The sequence below is a fragment of the Scleropages formosus genome, chromosome 8, assembly GCF_900964775.1.
Source record: "Scleropages formosus chromosome 8, fSclFor1.1, whole genome shotgun sequence".
Taxonomy (NCBI): domain Eukaryota; kingdom Metazoa; phylum Chordata; class Actinopteri; order Osteoglossiformes; family Osteoglossidae; genus Scleropages; species Scleropages formosus.
In genome coordinates this window covers 16,112,507-16,129,773 of record NC_041813.1, presented here as the reverse complement: position 1 = coordinate 16,129,773, position 17,267 = coordinate 16,112,507, and the positions used below count along the sequence as shown (strand labels likewise).

The window sequence follows — 17,267 nt, the reverse complement described above, 5'->3', positions numbered from 1 at the left end:
GCTCTTGGTTCCGGAGCCTGGAAGAGAATAGAGGCCGGGTTTGAGGGGGGCAGGTGCCGTGTCCGGAGGGTTGGGACTCTGACTTGATCCCTGGCGGAATGTCTTTTATCACACACTGCTAACGTGACCTGAAGGGGATTGATGGGATGGAGCAGCATACCGTTCTGTTCACTGGATCACCAGGGGGTGTTTGCTTCTGTGTGTGCATGCACGTGTGAGAGAGAGAGGTTTCCCATTTGAAGGCACTCACCACGCAGCTGTTTAGCAGTTTTACTGTATTAATCCAAGGCTCTTGCTGCCTGAGCTGGATGATGCACAGGAACATTAATGAGCTTCTCTGTTGAGAGGCAGGGCCTCCAGACAGGTGAGTATTATACTGGTGGACATGTCCCAACTCTACTGGAGCAGCACTCGTTGGTGTGTCTCATCTGTCTTGAGGCCATGTTTCAGGTCGAATCCTGTCATGGAAATTTTGATAAACTGTTTGAATCAATGTCTAAAACTGAGTGCTGGATGTAAACTGCAGATGTACAATGATCAGCCACAACATTAAAACCACTGGCAGATGAAGCGAATAACATTATTTCATTACAGTGGCACCTCTCAAGGGGTGGGATATATTGGGCAGCAAATGAACAGTCAGTTCTTGAATTTGATGTGTTGGAAGTAAGAAAAATGGGCATGGGTAAGGATCTGAGTGACTTTGACAAGGGTCAAATTGTGATGGCTAGACGACTGGGTCGGAGCATCTCCCAAACGACAGGTCTTGTGGGGTGTTCCTGGTATGCAGTGATTAGTACCTACCAAAAGTGGTCTGAGGAAGGACAGCTGGTGAACCAGCGACAGGGTTATGGGTGCCCAAGTCTCATTGATGCGCGTAGGGAGCAAAGGCTAGCCCATCTGGTCCAATCCCCCAAAAGAGCTATTCTAGCACAAATTGCTGAAAACCTTAATGCTGCCCATGACAGAAAGGTGTCAGAACACACAGTGCACCACAGCTTGCTGCGTATGGGGCTGCATAGCTACAGACCGGTCAGAGTGTCCATGCTGATCCTTTTCTACCGCCGAAAGCATCTACAATGGACACGTTGGTGTCAGAACTGGACCATGAAGCAATGGAGGAAGGTGGCCTGGTCTGATGAATCACGTTTTCTTTTAGATCATGTAGACAGCCAGGTGGGTGTGTGTCGTTTACCTGGGGAAGAGATGGCAGTAGGATGCGCTATGAAAAGAAGACAAGCCAACGGAGGCAGTATGATGCTCTGGCCAATGTTCTACTGGGAAACCTTGGGTCCTACCATTAATGTGGATGTTATTTTGACATGTACCACCTAGCTCAAGATTGTTGCAGACCACGTACACCCCTTCATGGTAATGGTATTCCCTGATGGCAGTGGCCCTGCCACACTGCAAAAATTGTTCAGGAATGGTTTGAGGAACATGACAGAGTTCAAAGTGTTGACTTGACCTCCAAATTCCCCAGATCTCAATCTGATCGAGCATCTGTGGGATGTGCTGGAAAAACATGGACGCCCCACCTTGCAACTTACAGGACTTAAAGGATCTGCTGCTAACGCCTTAGTGCCAGATATAACAGGACACCTTCAGTGGTCTTGTAGAGTCCATGTCTCCACTGGTCAGAGCTGTTTTGGTGGCATGAGGGAGACCTACACAATATAAGGGAGGTGGTTTTAATGTTTTGGCTGATTGGTGTATGATGTGAGTGTGTGGAACACTCCAGATCTTCGCAGAACCTGAAATCTCGAGTGGCATGAAACACAGATATGTAACCAACAGACATGGGATTCCTGGGCTTTCTGGAATAATGTACAACACAGCATCAGTTCCCCTGTGAGGTCATTAAATGACCTCACAACTTCCTGCCAACATATAAGATGTTTTCTTAATTTGTAAGAGTGACTTTTTTTTTTTTTTTAATTTTAGTTAGGAGGGTACTTTTGATGTCTTAAGTAAGGGAGGCTGGATTTATGCTGGTAAAGTATTCCAGAAGCAGTTGACTACAGTGTAAGTGGGACAATATAAATGTTTGCCAAATAAGCGTTCCTTGGTTATCTGCATGTTTGGGGGGGTGTCAAAACTGTGGTTTCAACAAAACAGATTTTTCCACCTCACTGAGGCAAGTTGATATTCCATGTGTTTTCTGTCATACTTTCTTGCACAAGCGCATACACACACACAATCCTTACTGCTGACTCAGATCTGGCCAGGTGCTGCAGTGGAGACCCCTTGTGGTGGTGTCGTGTTAAATTTTTCATTGTCCTGGATATTTCACAGTGAAAATGGAGGCTCTTGTTACAGCAAGGAGGTTATGGATCGTAAGCACCATTCTCTGTGTGTGTGGCCAATTGGGTACAGACATGTTTGTGCTGTTATTTCTCCTTTGCTTTGTGTCTGTTTCCACCTCTTAATGTTGCTGCTTTTTCTCTCAACGGAGCAGAGTGCCCACCTGGCGGTAATTGACTCGCTGATGGTGGTGAGTGCCATGGAGACGGTGAGCGCAGCGCAGCTGCAGAGTGGACCAGAACAACTAGGGGGTGGAGCCAGCTGGGAGAAAGCACTGTTCTACTGGGTCAATCTGGTAGGTCCCACACAAAGTCAGTTTTCTGTCACGCTGCTCCCATCCCAGCTCTGACTGGTTCACTCTCCTCATCCTAACAATAATCTCTTGTGATATAGACTGTGTGAATGTTTTATGTGTTTGCTCATAGCCATTATAGTGTATCATGTCTGTGTGTATGTTTGCACGTTCTTGTGTCATCCTCTGGATGTTCGTATCCTGCAGCTGAACCAGAAGCTAAGAGAGAGCACTGAAGGAGAATTGACCCAGGGACCTCAGTCCAGCCCAGATTCACAGTCTGTTCAGCCTGTTGTAAGTAACAGTGGCACACTTGCACAGTCACTCTTACACAGACAAACACATTGTAGCGCAAGCTCCTCGTGCTGTCCACACAGTTGACGCCAGTCCAGACTTCAGAAGATGGCCAAGAACTTTCCATCTACTCATTTTCAACCGGAGTGCCTTTAAACCCCCTTAACGCTGTCCTCCTCTTCTCCTGTCTTTCTCTCTTTCTCTTCCTCATCCTGTCTTCCTCTCTGCTCTCCTTCTCTGACTGCTCTCTGACAGTGTCCTACCCGCTGGTACTGGAAACTTGTTCCTGTAAGTCTTGTTTTTCTTCTCTCAACTCCTTCTCTTGCATCTCCTCTGTGTGCACATGCAACGAGGAGGTGCCTGCATTTAGTCCCGTGTTGCTCTGCCTCTCCCCTGCTGGCAGTGTGATGGAATGGTGCTCCCGCTATCCTGCGCTGGCCTGGGCTGTATGTTGGCCACGGATTATGGGGGGTGTGGTTGTGTGGGACTTGCTTAGTCTCACCTGAGGTATATCATTTTGGCAGCACTGGGATTTTATTCCTTCACACCTAAGACATAAGGTTGTGGGGAACATATTAGTGCTATGCTAGTGTAGGATGCTGTTGTAATGGTTTATCGCTCATCGTTTTCTGGGGACATATAACCATTAAACTGGCATGGTGATGTGACCCCTGGTGGTCTGCAAAGGACACAGGCTTCAGCACAAAGTTTGCAGGTCCTGCCCCACCACTGTGGCATGATGGGACACATGTACTGCAGCACCTTCTGCCTTAGCCATTCCTACCCCCCACCCATTAACCAACTTCTACTGGTGTGCACCACTTAGTATGAGCTGCACAGTATGTGAAGCATATCTGGTGCATATGTTGAACTCTCCATGTGATGTCCACTACGTAAGAATTTCTAATGTTTTTTTTTTTTTTTTTTCATTTGACTATTTTGACAGTTTGTTCTCCAGCAGTGTTCAGTTGGGTGATCACATTTGCACAGGGATTGTAACACCTAGCAGTGTTGAGGTTTTTGTGGTCAGTGTAAGTCGTGTCTTTGATCTGAAGTGATCATCCTCACTACACCCCCTCTCCCTGCTGACCAATCAGACGAGCTTCATGTGGCACCACCAAACCGTGTCTATGCCCCCTTTTGTGCCCATTCCCACAGCAACGCGGCATTTACACGCTTCTCTCTCTGCCATTTGCATCTAGAGTGCCTTCGCTTTTTGTTTGAGGGAATCGAAGGATAAGGAGCCAGCGGTAAGGTGTCACTCTGGGTAGCCATGAGCAGCCTGGGGCCAGAGAGACAGCCAGAAACGCTCAGACTCTCCATGTTCACACATAGCTGTATCACTCCGCGTCTCCATCCTCGCTATTCGTTCTTGTCATGTGTGTGTCCTTTGAACTGGGTAGGGAGGGCCCAGTACTGCTCCCGGCACTGAAAGGAGCTATGTTAGAGCAAAGTCCCTAGCATGCGGACCTGGACATACACCAGGATCCAGCATGGGGATGCACTCCCACACCAACTGGGCTTCCCACTTGGGTTACTGAGACTGAAGTGCAGGAGTGGACAGGGGAATACGATGTGGGATCCTGGAGCAATTCGAACCCCGGGATGGAATTTCCGCACCCCTGTCACCACCTCCTTGTTTACAGCTGCCGCTTCCTGTCCGTTCTCCAGCTCATACCCTCATCCACGTGGAGGCTGTGCGCTCCCCATGGCATGCTAGCTCTCGTCCTCTCCGTTCTCCATTCCTGTCTTGCCCTACATCCGCGCAGTTGAACATGGCCTGTGGTTGGCTAAGCGTCATGTGAGTGTCATGCATGTGCTGTGCGTGTGTGGATTTGGGTGAGTGTGCGTGCGTGACTCCTATGCAGCTGTTACAGTTTGCTGGCTGGCCTTTGGTTTGTGCTGTGTCAGTGTGTCCTTTTTACTTCTTTATGGTCTAATTGGAGACAGACTTTGGGTTGAGATGGTGAGGACAGGGATTGGATGATTCATTGATTTCTGAGGACTTCTGTCATTAATTTCAGATCGACCCGTAGATGCTAGAGGATCACCATTGCTCAGAGTAAGAACTCTAGGATGGTGGCCTCTTGCACAGCCTTTAAGCACACTTAATATGGATCAGTCCATATTAAGCAGACCGTGACCATGCATTGCTCACACTGTAACCAAAACAGGAGCACACCCATTTTGTACTTTGTTGGCTCCTGTTAGGTCTCTGTGTATCTCAGTTTTTTTGTGGTCCTGGTGTAATCACGGTGTGGTCCTGTTGTGATTGCAGTATGAAGATGCCACCTTGCAAAAAGCTGGAGGGAAGGGAGTCTTTGATACCGGCTTGGTCAATTCAATGATGGTCATGTGTCTTCCTGTATAGCCAGGGAGACATTAATGAACCAACCCTTTGACCAGGCCCTGTCTCATCTCCGCGATGCTGGTGCACTCACCCGTCTCTTTTCTTTGTCGCCCTCAGAATCGTTACAGGAAGGATAAAATGGTGCCCAGGCACCCACCAGTGTTCCCCGTGGTCACTAGCGTCAAGGATCTCTCCAGTGGTTGCGTGCTTGCTGCAGTCATCCACTTCTACTGCCCTAACCTCCTGCGTCTGGAAGGTACATCCTTTGCTCTTTGGTCCTTTCCAGCCTCTCACCATCAGACACCCCCTCATATTTCCTTCTCCTTCACCAGATGTATGCTGGAAGGACACCATGTCAGCAGCGGACAGCTTATACAACCTGCAGCTGATCCGAGACTTCTGCGATGGCTGCCTTAAGAGCTGCTGCTCCCTAGCACTGGAGGACTTCCTCTACTCCCCACCAGTGCTAAAGGTATGACAGTGATTCATATAATGTAAAATAATGGGTCTCTATCAGTCCCCATTTAACACAGTGATTTAATATACCCTACTGTCTACCGTTTTAATAAGGTCACTATTCTGGTCACATGACTTAGTAATCTTCTGTTAACCCTGTGCATTTCTCCAGCTGAACATCATGAGCTTTCTGGCGGAGCTGCTGAATTGGTTTGAGGTTCAGAAGCCAGATTTTGTCCACCCGCTGGAGGCACTGAATCTGGAAGGTACTGCAACTGGGGCTGGAGCTTGCAGGCATGCAGTAGCAGAACTGGGATGTGGCAACAAGGGACAGAGGGTACAGTGAGGGACAGTAGACCCCCAGGCCTGATTGGTTGTTCTCAAACAGCTAGTCTGGTTTAGCTTGGCCTTTGTTGTGATAGTGCATGAGGATAATAGAATGTTAGGCTTTGCAGATATGCATTTGTGTTACAGTGACAAGGTATTTGATTTTCTTCAGATTCTTCAGCATGGAATGACTACTTAATCCAGAACAGTGGGAATGGCAACGGGTAGGTCATGACCCTCCGTCTGTTCTGTTGAGTGCAAAGTGAGCATTTAATTTATCAATAAGATGCGAGTCTTTACGGTTACTGGCGGCTAGTGACTGTTACCTCTGTCTATTTCAGTGCCTCGCCTTCTGTTTTCAAGCAGCCCTTTCTGCCCATCTCCTCTGCCGTCACTCCAGGTTAGATCTGCTGGAGATGTTCCTCTTGTTTTAGGTCTCGTGGGTTCCTAGTACCCTGTGGTATGTTTGGTATTCAAATACATGTCTGCTGAACTCTTAACAGGGTGTTTGTTTTTGTGTGTATCAGTTGATCAGAACCAGGTCATCGCAACATTTTGCAGGTGTACCTGCTTTGTGTGTGTGTGTGTGTGTGTGTGTGTGTGTGTGTGTGTGTGATACCAGTCTCTCATCTGATCAGTGTGTCTGTATGTCTAGGATCTCTCACTCAGTCTGCCTCAATGTCTCATGTAGAAGGAGTTGGACGGACATGGACCAAGAAACCATTCAGGTGAGTCGCTACAACTCCTTGCCACCTCTTGTACCTGTATCAGGACTTTGTTGTCATCTTTAACCTTAAACTTGATTTGGAACTGGTTTTCTCTCAACCTTCTCTCTCTCATTCCACGCCTCATTCTCCCCTTTGCTCTCCCCTCTTCATCCCCCCTTATTTTCAATCCATACTCTTTCTCCCCAGTCGTCCCTTATCCTCAGCCGTGTCCTTCAGCATTCCTTTTGGTCTGGACAGCGATGTCGAAGTTGTGATGGGGAACCCCGTGAATCCCATCACACGCTCTGTGAGTTCCGACAGCCTAAACCCCATGGGCCAGGCTATGACACGCGCTCCCTATACCCCCCCAGAGGACCTCAGCCACCTTGTCAGCCAATTGCCAGGCCCCGGTGGTGCTCCAGCCTCAAACCGTGCCTCCTGGGCCACACAGGTGTGCCCCACCCCACTACGGATGGAGCAAAGCAGACCTGTGGAGAATGGGCTTGGGGAGGGCACGGATCTCCCCACCATAGAAGAGGCTTTGCAGATCATCCACAATGAAAGCAAGCTGGAACCCCGTCTGCATCCGGAAGGGGCCCCTGATGGCTTCTACCTGCACTCGCCTGATGACTCCACCAGCATCAGGCACAATGGGACCCCTGCCCCCCTGAGCTCCTCTGCCCCACCTCGCTCTGGCATGATGTACAGAGTGGGAGAGGAGCGTGAGCCTAGCCGACGACGGAATAGGCGTACCTCTGAGGGGTCTCGGGACGACGACTCTGTGCTGCGTGATGGTAGTGTGGACTCTGATGCCTCTGAAGACCTCCCCAAGTCCCAGAGCACACCAACGGCTCCTGTGGCTGCCTCCACCCCAACTGATCGCCCACCTGCAACCCGGGGAGAAGATCTCCTCGACAGCGGTGTAAAAATGACCAGCTTTGCCGAGCGCAAGAAGAAGCTTGCCTCAGACCTGACCACAAATGAAGTTCCTCTACCTCAGATGACTTGGACTCAGAAGTCAGAGGAGAGCCCCAGCAAGAGCCCTGCACTCAACACAGAAATGTCGGAGTTGGGAGCACGACTGGAGGAAAAGCGCAGAGCCATTGAGGCGCAGAAGAAGCGCATTGAGGCCATCTTTGCAAAGCACCGGCAGCGCTTGGGCAAGAGCGCCTTCCTGCAGCTGAAGAGGGAACAGCAACAGGGCGAGCCGGGTGAGGAGAGTGAGGTCATTGCTTCTTCTGCTGCGGATGATCTGAGCCGGCACACCCCTGAGGAAAGGCTGACGCATGTTGATGATGAAGAGCAGCGCCTCTTGGTGGAGGAGACTGGGAAGAGCAATGCTGTTCCCGTGCTGGAAAAGCAGGTGACGTTCTCTAAGGAGCCGGCACAAGGTGATAGAGGTGGGCCAGCTCCGTTAGGCGACTACAACTATGCCGTGTCCAAGTTGAGTGCAGCACTCAGCTCCCTGCAGACAGACATGCAACGACTGTCCGAACAGCAGAACCAACTGATGCGCAAGAAGGCAGCAGCCTCCACTCAGGCCTGGGTTATCCCAGCTGGCCCAAAGCCTGTCGGTTCCCCTGCCCCCCGTTTCACCCGTGAGCACACCCGCGAGCCACCATCCGCAGCCTCATCCGCTTCACCCTCTCCCTCCCCCTCACGCAAGGTCGCGCCCCCAAAATCCCCACAGGTGTCCCACCGCAGAGCCCAGTCTGCACCGCCAAAGAGCCCCAAGCAACACCACCAGACCCGCCCACTGGAGCTCAAGTTCCCCCCTCTCACCCGTGTTCTCACCCCACCACAGAATGTGGACACCTTGCCTCATTTGCGCCGGGTTTCGCCCCGGCAGTGCCAGGTACAGACCTCTTCCTCTTTCAGCCTTGGGAGTCAGATCCAAGACCCTTTTCCCCGGCCAATCGAGGACAATTCCTCCGAGTCAGGCTCTGTTGATGACCACACCATGTTCAGCCTGGACATGGAGGGAGGCCTCGGAGCAAGAAGTGACCGTGGTGCCGGGGGCAGCGGATCTGGGGCCCCCTCTGAATGTTCCTTCGAGAGTGACATACCGGCAGCCTTAAGTGGGAAGCGGAGCAGTCTGATCGAGATCCCCCTGTCATCTCTGAGGAGTGAGGAAGCAGACGATGGCACTGACGCCTTCTCTGACTCCATGAGTGACCAAACGGAGCCTGAGATGAAGAGCGGTGTTGGATTCTTCTTCAAGGTCAGAAGTCACACTGCCTCACCTCTTTTTACCCACTTCCCTTTTCTTTATTCTGATCTGTTTGCATTTGTGTAGGAGGACGAATCTCGGCCCGAAGATGAAATGGAAAAAAGAAGAGCGGCGCTCCTTGAAAAGCAGCAGAAGAGAACAGAAGAAATGAAGAGGCGGAGACAAGAGCAAGAGAGGGAGAGGGAGGCCAGGTAGGACACACACACACACAGACACATACACTTGAGTTGAATGTTAGAACAAATTACTACATGGCTGTGACACATTCATCTGACAAACCAATCTCTGATTCTCTAATTGCACAATATCAGCTGGCCCAGGAGAGGGTGGCAGCCTGGGACTCTAAAGACTTTCTGTCCTGTTACAACAGCAATACTAGAACAATTATTGTAATTCTGGGGAAGTGGTTACTGAAACTGAAATTGCGTGAACTCTGCCCTTCAGAATGGCCAACTTGGAGGAGCCCCGAGCACAGGGGCTTGGGGAGCGCCCTCAGACCCCATGTACCCCTCCTCCCACCAGGACCCCGCCCCCGGAGGGCACCCCGCAACGTCGAGGGGACTTTACTCGACAGGAGTATGAGCGGCGGATGCAGCTGAAGATCATGGAGGATCTAGACAAGGTTCTGCGGCAGAAGCCCACAACTGTGCGCGGAGTCAAGAAGCAAAGGCCCAAAACTGTGTTCCGAGATGATTCTGTTCTCTCCCGGAGTCCCGCCAAGGGCTTTGCTGGTAAATACTGCTGCCCCTCTGTCTCACCATGCTCAAACCTGACCGTTGTCTTGTCCACACAATGACCTCCTGTTCTGCACCTCCAGGCTCCAGGCTCAACAAAGTCTACTCACACTCAACCCTCAGCTTGTCCACCATGGCCAATGACACTGGCAACAGTGGGTCGCTTGCTGTCAGGAAATCTCCGAGGTAACTGTCCTGTGATCAAGAGCATCGCTAATCTCCATGGCAACTGTTCTCCACTCAGCACCACATAACATGCTGATTCACTATGGCTACAATGACTCAGTCTTCTCCTCTCCTGCTGTCCATCAGCCGATCTCATTCACCTTCAAGACTGATGTCACCAGGGCGCTTGGCTAGTCAGAATGGAGAGAAGGACTGGGAGAACGCTTCAACTATTTCCTCCCCAGCCTCAGTCCCTGAATACACAGGTAAGTCATGGAAGAAACAAGAGAGCATAGGCTTTTAGATGGCCTTTTTTTTTTTTTTTTTTAAATAAGATGTCTGTATACTTTTGACATCCTTGTGATGTGGGGTATTTTGTTTTAAATGAATTTAGTTTCTTGATGCCATCTTGAAGGTGTTGTGTATGTTTGTGTTGAAGGGCCCAAACTATACAAAGAGCCCAGTTTCAAGTCCAACAAGTTCATCATTCACAATGCTATTTCTCGCTGCTGCCTGGCTGGAAAAGTCAACGAGCCGCAGAAGAACAAGATGGTAGAGGTCAGATGTCTGATTATAAATTAACTGCCATTTCAACACTGCTTTGACAGCCTCAGTTCCTCTTAGATGCCTTTCCAACATAGCCTCCTTTGTGATTTCCCTATGTTTACCATCCTCCTCTTGTTCTCTCTACCACCCACCCAGGAGATGGAGAAGAGTACGGCAAACCACTTCCTGATCCTCTTCCGGGACTCCAGCTGCCAGTTCCGGGCGGTCTACACCATGAATCCTGAGACAGAAGAGCTGGTGCGCCTAGCGGGCACGGGCCCGCGGGTGGTGAGCTGCTCATTGGTGGAGTCCATGTACAAGTACAGCTCAGACCGCAAGCAGTTCACCCCCATCCCATCCAAGACAATGTCTATGAGCGTGGACGCCTTCACCATCCCTGCCTACCTATGGCAGAACAAGAAGCCAGGAACACCCAAAAAGCCCAGCACCCCCAAATAACAGGGCTTCACCTCTGGATTGGGCTCCCAGGTTACTCTTCTTAGATATGACAGTTCTTTACACCCCAGCACCTCTCCTTGCTGTGTCTGGGCTCAGTGACAGACATGTTCTAGCACTTGGATCTTCTGCTCTGCCACGCAGACGATTTCCCAGAGACAAGAGACGGTTACATGTAAAATCTCTTCCTCTTGAATGTATGGCAACCAAACTGCTGGAGCTCTTTCTGTTGTTTTTTTTTAGTAGACCTATCAGGGTTTGGGACAGGGGCATTTAGTGCTAACACAGGAGGTGTATGCTTGTTCTGTCATGCTGCCGGTTGTTTGTAGGAAGTCCATTTATTACTTGTGTACGACAGGGCTTAACTTGCTTCTGATATCGAGGCATAGTTTGGCCTTCTGGGTTCCATGATTGGAATTTTTTTTTTTTAAATTTTAACTTTTGACATATATGAAGAACTTTGTCTGTAGCCTTCAGTTAATGGGCAGAAGATGTTTGATTTCTGTGCTTCTTTTGCAATTCTTTTCTCCTCATGCCTTTTGTGAGGACTGGAGCAATGTTTTTTGTCCGGGTAGTACGACTGGAAAATGAAGGACTTCTTTATACGCAAGTGAAAAAGATGTAAAAAATGAAAATCAAAAAGTTATGTATATATATTTGAAAGTTGTTTGACAACGATCTTCTTCCCCTCCATTGTTTTTGATGATTGATTTTTATAACAACAAAATCACACGGGATCCTATGGCTATGCTAGCCAGCTGCTTTGGCGCGGGTGACTGCGCATGTGGGTATTACAACAATCTCAGTACTGTGTGCTTGACTTGACCAGTCTGTCTGAGCTGAGCACAACTGATCTGCATCTAGATATGTGTGCATGTACGTATATACACACACACACGTATCCATGTACATGCAATAGGTTACCATTCTGTAGCAGAGCTGCAGTATGAAGGATTAAACATGGTGAGTGATTTGTCACCCCCTGCAAATCCAAGGGCTTTTTAGTGAACCTGTTTGTATGTCCAATGACTCCCCCCCCCCGCTCAAACTGAACTCTCTTCTTGCTTGCCCCATCTATCTGCTTTGCCTCAGGTCTGGTCTTATACTGGCATTAGCCAGCCATGTCCCTAAGTACTTAAGTTACTATGCCAGTGTCTGAGTTGGTGTGATAGGATCAGCAGAGGAAAACACTAGGCTCTTAATGGCTTGTGGTAAGATCAGCAGAAGTATATGTCTGTCTCTCTCTCTTTCTTCCTCCCATATTTTCAGTGTTAAAGGTACCTAGTTACTGTAGACTTTCATATAAAGCAAATCATGGAAGTAAAGGAATGCACAGAGATGGTATGCTGTTGGGCTTTCAATCACTCCCTAACCATGCCTTAATCTGTGGGCACTGCCAAATTCTGCCCTAACCTGTGTGAACTTACTCTAATTACCCATTCCCCCATATCTACCTTTTTCTACCCTCCCTCCCCATTTTCATTATTTATTTTTTCTGTCCTATCTCAAATTTTTATCTTGTGCTGTTTTGTCCTACTTCACATGTGTTCACTGCCTTTCGATCCATTCCATTAATCTCCACTGCCTTTTTTGCCTATTCCAACTATGTCCACTGCCTTGTTTTCTTTCCCTCTATTTCAACCATGTCCACTGCCTTTTTTGCCCATTCCTACCATGTCACTGCCTTGTTTTTGCCCATGTCAAACCTTACCACTACCTTATTCTGTCCTCCTCCACCTGTCTTACACCAAGTAGTAGAAAAGAATAATGGTGAATCTCATCTAACTCCCCTCACCTTTGTGTCTGTTGCCTTCAGAACCCTGGCCTGGAATTTCACTATAGTCTATAAATGAACCATATGCGTATAGGTTGAACGACCTGGATTCTGTGCAATTTGTCTTTAGAAAGATCCATCTCATCTTGAGGTATATTTATTAATAATTAGATGACTTTTTTTTTTTGTTTCATTGAACTTTTTATTTATGTTGGTTAAGGTATTGATTCCACATGTCTGACATGTAGTTTGCTTTCGTTTCGCTCTGTCAATATGCATGGATGCTGGCAGGGACTCCTGTATTGTGCTCTCTCCAGATTGTTCACAAAAAAACTCATCCAGTCTTGCTGGCTAGATCAAATAAAATCCTTTTTAAGCCATCAAGGCCTGTTATGTATTTTCTGGACAAAATGTCTGTTGCTCATTCATTCCAGGATATTTTGACTAGGGACTTCCAGTGTACTATCTCATATGCAGTTTGATGGAGGTGTTCGTGAGGTCTGTGGCCTTTAGAGGTGAGAGACAGTTGAGGTGCTCTTCAGCTGTGCTTTGTGTGGAGCATCTCTGTCAGCAGGGAGTTGCAGGGCAGGTCACCCAGCAGGTGGCGCTGGTACAAGTATTCCTCCACTTGCAGTCCGAGACTCCGGACCTGCGGCAGCTTGAGAAGAAGCTGGCCAAACTTGTCTGATTGCCTGGGGTGCGTTCGCAGTGTATGGTCCATCAAAGCGCGGTTGACCCGCTCCTGAGTCTGCTCCACCAACACGCGGTCCTGAACGGACTTTACATCTGCAACGTGGTCAAATATGCATATTCTTTAGAAAGGCTACTTTCGAAGCACTGCCATACCTATCCACAAAGGCACACGTTATCAAAATAACCAGATACATGCACTCCTGTTCTAGAACACCAATTACTGTAATATTGTACCAAGTAAAAAGGAGTTCGAGGAAAGTTAGCCATTGGTTCAAACGTTCCTCAGACACAGGAATGCCCTAACTTAAGTCACATATATTTTAATTTGTTGCGGTCATCTTAACCTTTCACATCTGCAAAAGTTCAAATGCACCTCTACCTCCCTGTCTGGACCAACCTGGGTTGAAAAGCACCAGGTATTTAAGGCACACAAATTCTTGTCTGTCCAGCTGCAGAATCCTTAGCTTGGATACCAGGTCTTGACCTCTGGACACAAGGCTGCTGAGAGTGACCCCAGCCTGGGACAGAATGGTGGACACCTCGATCTAAGACATGCACAGGGAGTAGGAGAGTGTGAATCTTTCATGCTTAAAATAGAATCATAGTAGCACTAATGTTTACATCTACCTGGCATTCTGCAGAGGCTACAGTGTCCTCAGCCCTGGTTCCGGTGTTTGTTCAAAGTCCACACTTAGTCTTAACTCATCGGTTCATGAAATCGTGTTAGCTGATTGTTTTGAGTTAAAGCAGATTTGTTTATGACTACATCTGGAAAACCAGCTGCACTTGTCCCACCAGGGTCATGAGGCAGTGTGGAAAAAGCAGCTCAGCTCATCATAAAAGACAACTGGTTCCCCTTCCACCCAGTACATAGTACCAAAAGCATTCCCACCCAACACCAACAGTTCCTTTCCTCAAGCCCTTAGACTAATTAATGGTCAGTGATCACTGTGCTCCTCAGAGACAACACTACTTCTTTATCCTCTACATTTCAGTTCTCTCAAACTTTTAGTTGCATTTTATACTTTATACTCAAATTGTACCTATATTATTTTACAATATATATCAGTAAGCTGCTATTACTGCACTTAGTAACAGGGATCTTAAGCTCTGTTTTACCAAATAAGTGTAAGTTACCACTCCCTTAGGGATTACTGCTTGTTTATTTATCATGTCTGTATCTGAATGACTACATTATGTGCAAATTGTGTATGCAGTGTGGTGTGGTATGGCTCTAGGCTGGTTCCTGTTATACCTGAGCCTGCAAAGAATATTTTGTTCCTGCTGTACACCTGTGTATATAGTGAAATGAAAATGCACGTAAAATGAGTTGGTTAGTCCTTCAGCAGACACAAATGAAACTCTAGACCTGAATGTAAATTTATGCCATAGCTCAGACAACCTGTAAACGAATGCTGGAACCACACGGTGCCCGGAGCACAGAATAACGTCTTACCTGTTGCCCAGTGACCAGGTAGATGCTACCATCCGTTCCATATGCTACCTGTCTATACAGGTGGTCTAAGACCAGCAGTTCACTCCAGCAGTTCTGCAGCAGAGACATCTGATCATCCACCTAGACACAGAGGATGGGTGAGTGTGAGTATATCCACATATCTGTAACCCCTGAAAGGCAAGGTAACTTCTTCTCATTTAACCACAGTCCTGCTGATCACAAATTTAGACCCTTGATCACAACTAGTTTTTTAAAAATCTTTAACATTGTGTGTGTGTGTGTGTGTGTGTGTGTTTACCTTAAGGTCTTTGAAAAGAGCGCAGTTGCGGGCCCATTCCACGAGTGCAAAGAGTGTCCGGTCAGCCATCTTGCACATGATGCTGAAGGTATTGAGCCTGTCGTGCTTCCCACGGTTTGCCTGCTCCTTCTGCAGGCTGGCCAGCACCCGCGCACAGAGCTGTGCCTCCTCCGGCTCGCCACTGAGGAGCTCGGTAAGGAAGCAGGTTTCTGAAGGGGGGACGGGCACAGCGGTTGGTGTGCCGCAGCCTGCGGCAAAGGTGCTGGCGGGTGCAGGGGCTTGACTGCAGCTGAAGAGGAGCTCTGCCTTAGCCTGTGTGTACCCCTGAAAATTGGAGTGGTACAGTCCAGCAGTGTGGAAGGAGGCTGGGGCTAGGGGCTGGTTTCTGTTAAGGGTGCAGTCCATGAGAATCGGAAGTTCCGCTTGGCCTAAGCCAGAAGTTGCGAGCTGGGACTGGTGGAAGGGGTCCGAGGGGAGTGTCGTCGGAGAGTGGGTGGTCAGTAGGTGAAGCTCATGCGGCGAAGACAGCTGTGCTACGATGCCTTCCAATTTGACCCGGTAGGGGGCACCACTGGAAAGAAGGTAAGCTTCTCTTTGCTGTTTCAGCTGCCTGTCCCGACGATACAGAGGTCCGAATTTGTTCCGCCCACCCCTCATTCGGTCCGCTCTAACCGCTGTCAAACCCAAACTGTTATTATTATAATCACAATATAATGATAGTATCAGTACTCTGCACATTTTTCCTTAGCAAACAGCAAAAGAAATGTAATCCAGCAACCCTTTGTGTATCTTATAATATTTAAAAAAAAAAAAAAAAAAAAAATTGGTGGGAGGGTATCGGGATTTGTCTATCCTGCGTCTTGTGCACCTACTTGAACGATGAACCTCAGTGCAACAAGTGGTAGGTAACGAATTCGGTTTACTTGAGTCCCATATCTGCACCTATCTCTCTTTCTCTTAATGTAACGCATAAATTGTATTTTTGCTGAGATGCACATCGCTTTGGGCAAAAGCATCTTCTAAATGAATAAATGTAAATGTAAATGATAGCCATTCCAGTGCATTATTACTGTTATACTAACTACTGCCCCAGGTAGTGACACTACTATAGTTTCATCGTCTATTAGAAGAGTGCACATAGACTTAGAATTCAAAGTTCATGTTACAGATACCGGTAGTACACGTAGTACAGTACAGTAAGTTATCTGTGCATCTTATCTCATTCATTACGACCACCAGACCAAAAGGTTTATTGATTAACAGAGAGCCCGTAAAAGGTAGCGAGGTCTACTGTGATGCAGCTGGGCTGTCTTTGAAGATGAAATGCAGGCAGGCGGAACAAAGCAGCCGTGTCTGCTCGGGAATGGAGCTGGGCCGTAAGGAGGCCTTCCGTGACTCCGCCCTTGACGGTGACGCGTTCTCGCCGCACACGTCGAACTGGAGCAGATGTCAGCCGGTCTCTTTCCCTACGTCCTGCACTCTCCCTGTGATCAACCCATGCCATCCCACACCCAGAGCCAAGGAGGCCTCCATACCCTCTTTCCTCATGCCAACGGCCAGGCACTTCTGGAAGCGGCAGTAAGGGCAGCGTTTGCGCTGGGCTGTGTCCATGGGGCAGCTCTGCCTCTCCGCGCAGGTGTACAGCTTGTTGTTCTGCACCGATCGCTTGAAGAACCCCTGGAGGGGAACGAGACGGCACACGGATCTGTATGTGTGGAGAGAGGTGTCTGAGTTTGCGAAAATGTCAAATGACGATGTGTATATGTGCTTCTCCTACCTTACAGCTCTCACAGGTGAGCAGTCCATAATGGTAACCTGATACCCTGTCCCCACAGATGGGGCATCTTTCCACAGGCGTCACTCCGGCATCCGCCTCTGTCTCCGTCTGCTTGGCTGGGGGCAGAGGATGCTGAATTCACGTTCCTGAATGTATGAAACTCAACACTTGAGTTTAGTAACCCACTCAAGGGTATGACAGCAAGTCCCTGCTGGGAACCTGAACACCCTGAGCCCAAGTCGACTGTGCTACCTGCCACCGTGCACTGATCTGTTCCCCGTTCTCTCTTCCCTGAGCTGCCTGTCACTGTTAACACAGTCTGGTCCCTTTTTGGGCTCAACCTCTCTGGTTATTTGGGTGGAATATCTCGCTGTGGGCCAAGGCCGAATGAAGAGACTCCTGAACCAT

At 48.6% G+C, this 17,267-nt stretch overlaps 2 protein-coding genes across 2 annotated transcripts in view; one reads left to right on the top strand and one right to left on the bottom strand.

Annotated features, from left to right (window-relative positions):
- Positions 1–10,864, top strand: part of camsap3 (calmodulin regulated spectrin-associated protein family, member 3) — a 24,139-nt gene extending 13,275 nt beyond the window's left edge. The window contains exons 3-17 of the mRNA XM_018754575.2: positions 2,459–2,599; positions 2,804–2,890; positions 5,358–5,496; positions 5,573–5,712; positions 5,869–5,962; positions 6,196–6,247; positions 6,365–6,423; positions 6,679–6,751; positions 6,938–8,951; positions 9,027–9,151; positions 9,405–9,691; positions 9,778–9,880; positions 10,007–10,125; positions 10,299–10,417; positions 10,562–10,864. Of these exons, the coding sequence (XP_018610091.1) occupies positions 2,459–2,599; positions 2,804–2,890; positions 5,358–5,496; positions 5,573–5,712; positions 5,869–5,962; positions 6,196–6,247; positions 6,365–6,423; positions 6,679–6,751; positions 6,938–8,951; positions 9,027–9,151; positions 9,405–9,691; positions 9,778–9,880; positions 10,007–10,125; positions 10,299–10,417; positions 10,562–10,864 (3,855 nt within the window). The remainder of the gene's footprint in view (positions 1–2,458; positions 2,600–2,803; positions 2,891–5,357; positions 5,497–5,572; positions 5,713–5,868; positions 5,963–6,195; positions 6,248–6,364; positions 6,424–6,678; positions 6,752–6,937; positions 8,952–9,026; positions 9,152–9,404; positions 9,692–9,777; positions 9,881–10,006; positions 10,126–10,298; positions 10,418–10,561) is intronic.
- nr5a5 (nuclear receptor subfamily 5, group A, member 5) lies at positions 10,859–17,267 on the bottom strand. The gene is made up of 7 exons (XM_018754558.2): positions 17,201–17,267; positions 16,860–16,975; positions 16,618–16,759; positions 15,083–15,756; positions 14,785–14,904; positions 13,726–13,873; positions 10,859–13,421 (listed from the first exon to the last, which is right to left on the bottom strand). Exons 1-7 carry the CDS (start codon positions 17,265–17,267, stop codon positions 13,174–13,176), a joined length of 1,515 nt encoding a protein of 504 aa, XP_018610074.1. The 3' UTR covers positions 10,859–13,173.

Coding starts and splice junctions, on each gene's coding strand:
- nr5a5 (XM_018754558.2), bottom strand. CDS start 17,267: ATGGTTCAGGAGTCTCTTCATTCGGCCTTGGCCCACAGCGAGATATTC. Junction 16,976..17,200: donor CCACCCAAATAACCAGAGAG/GTTGAGCCCAAA, acceptor CTCTGCCCCCAG/CCAAGCAGACGGAGACAGAG. Junction 14,905..15,082: donor CTCTTTTCAAAGACCTTAAG/GTAAACACACAC, acceptor CTCTGTGTCTAG/GTGGATGATCAGATGTCTCT.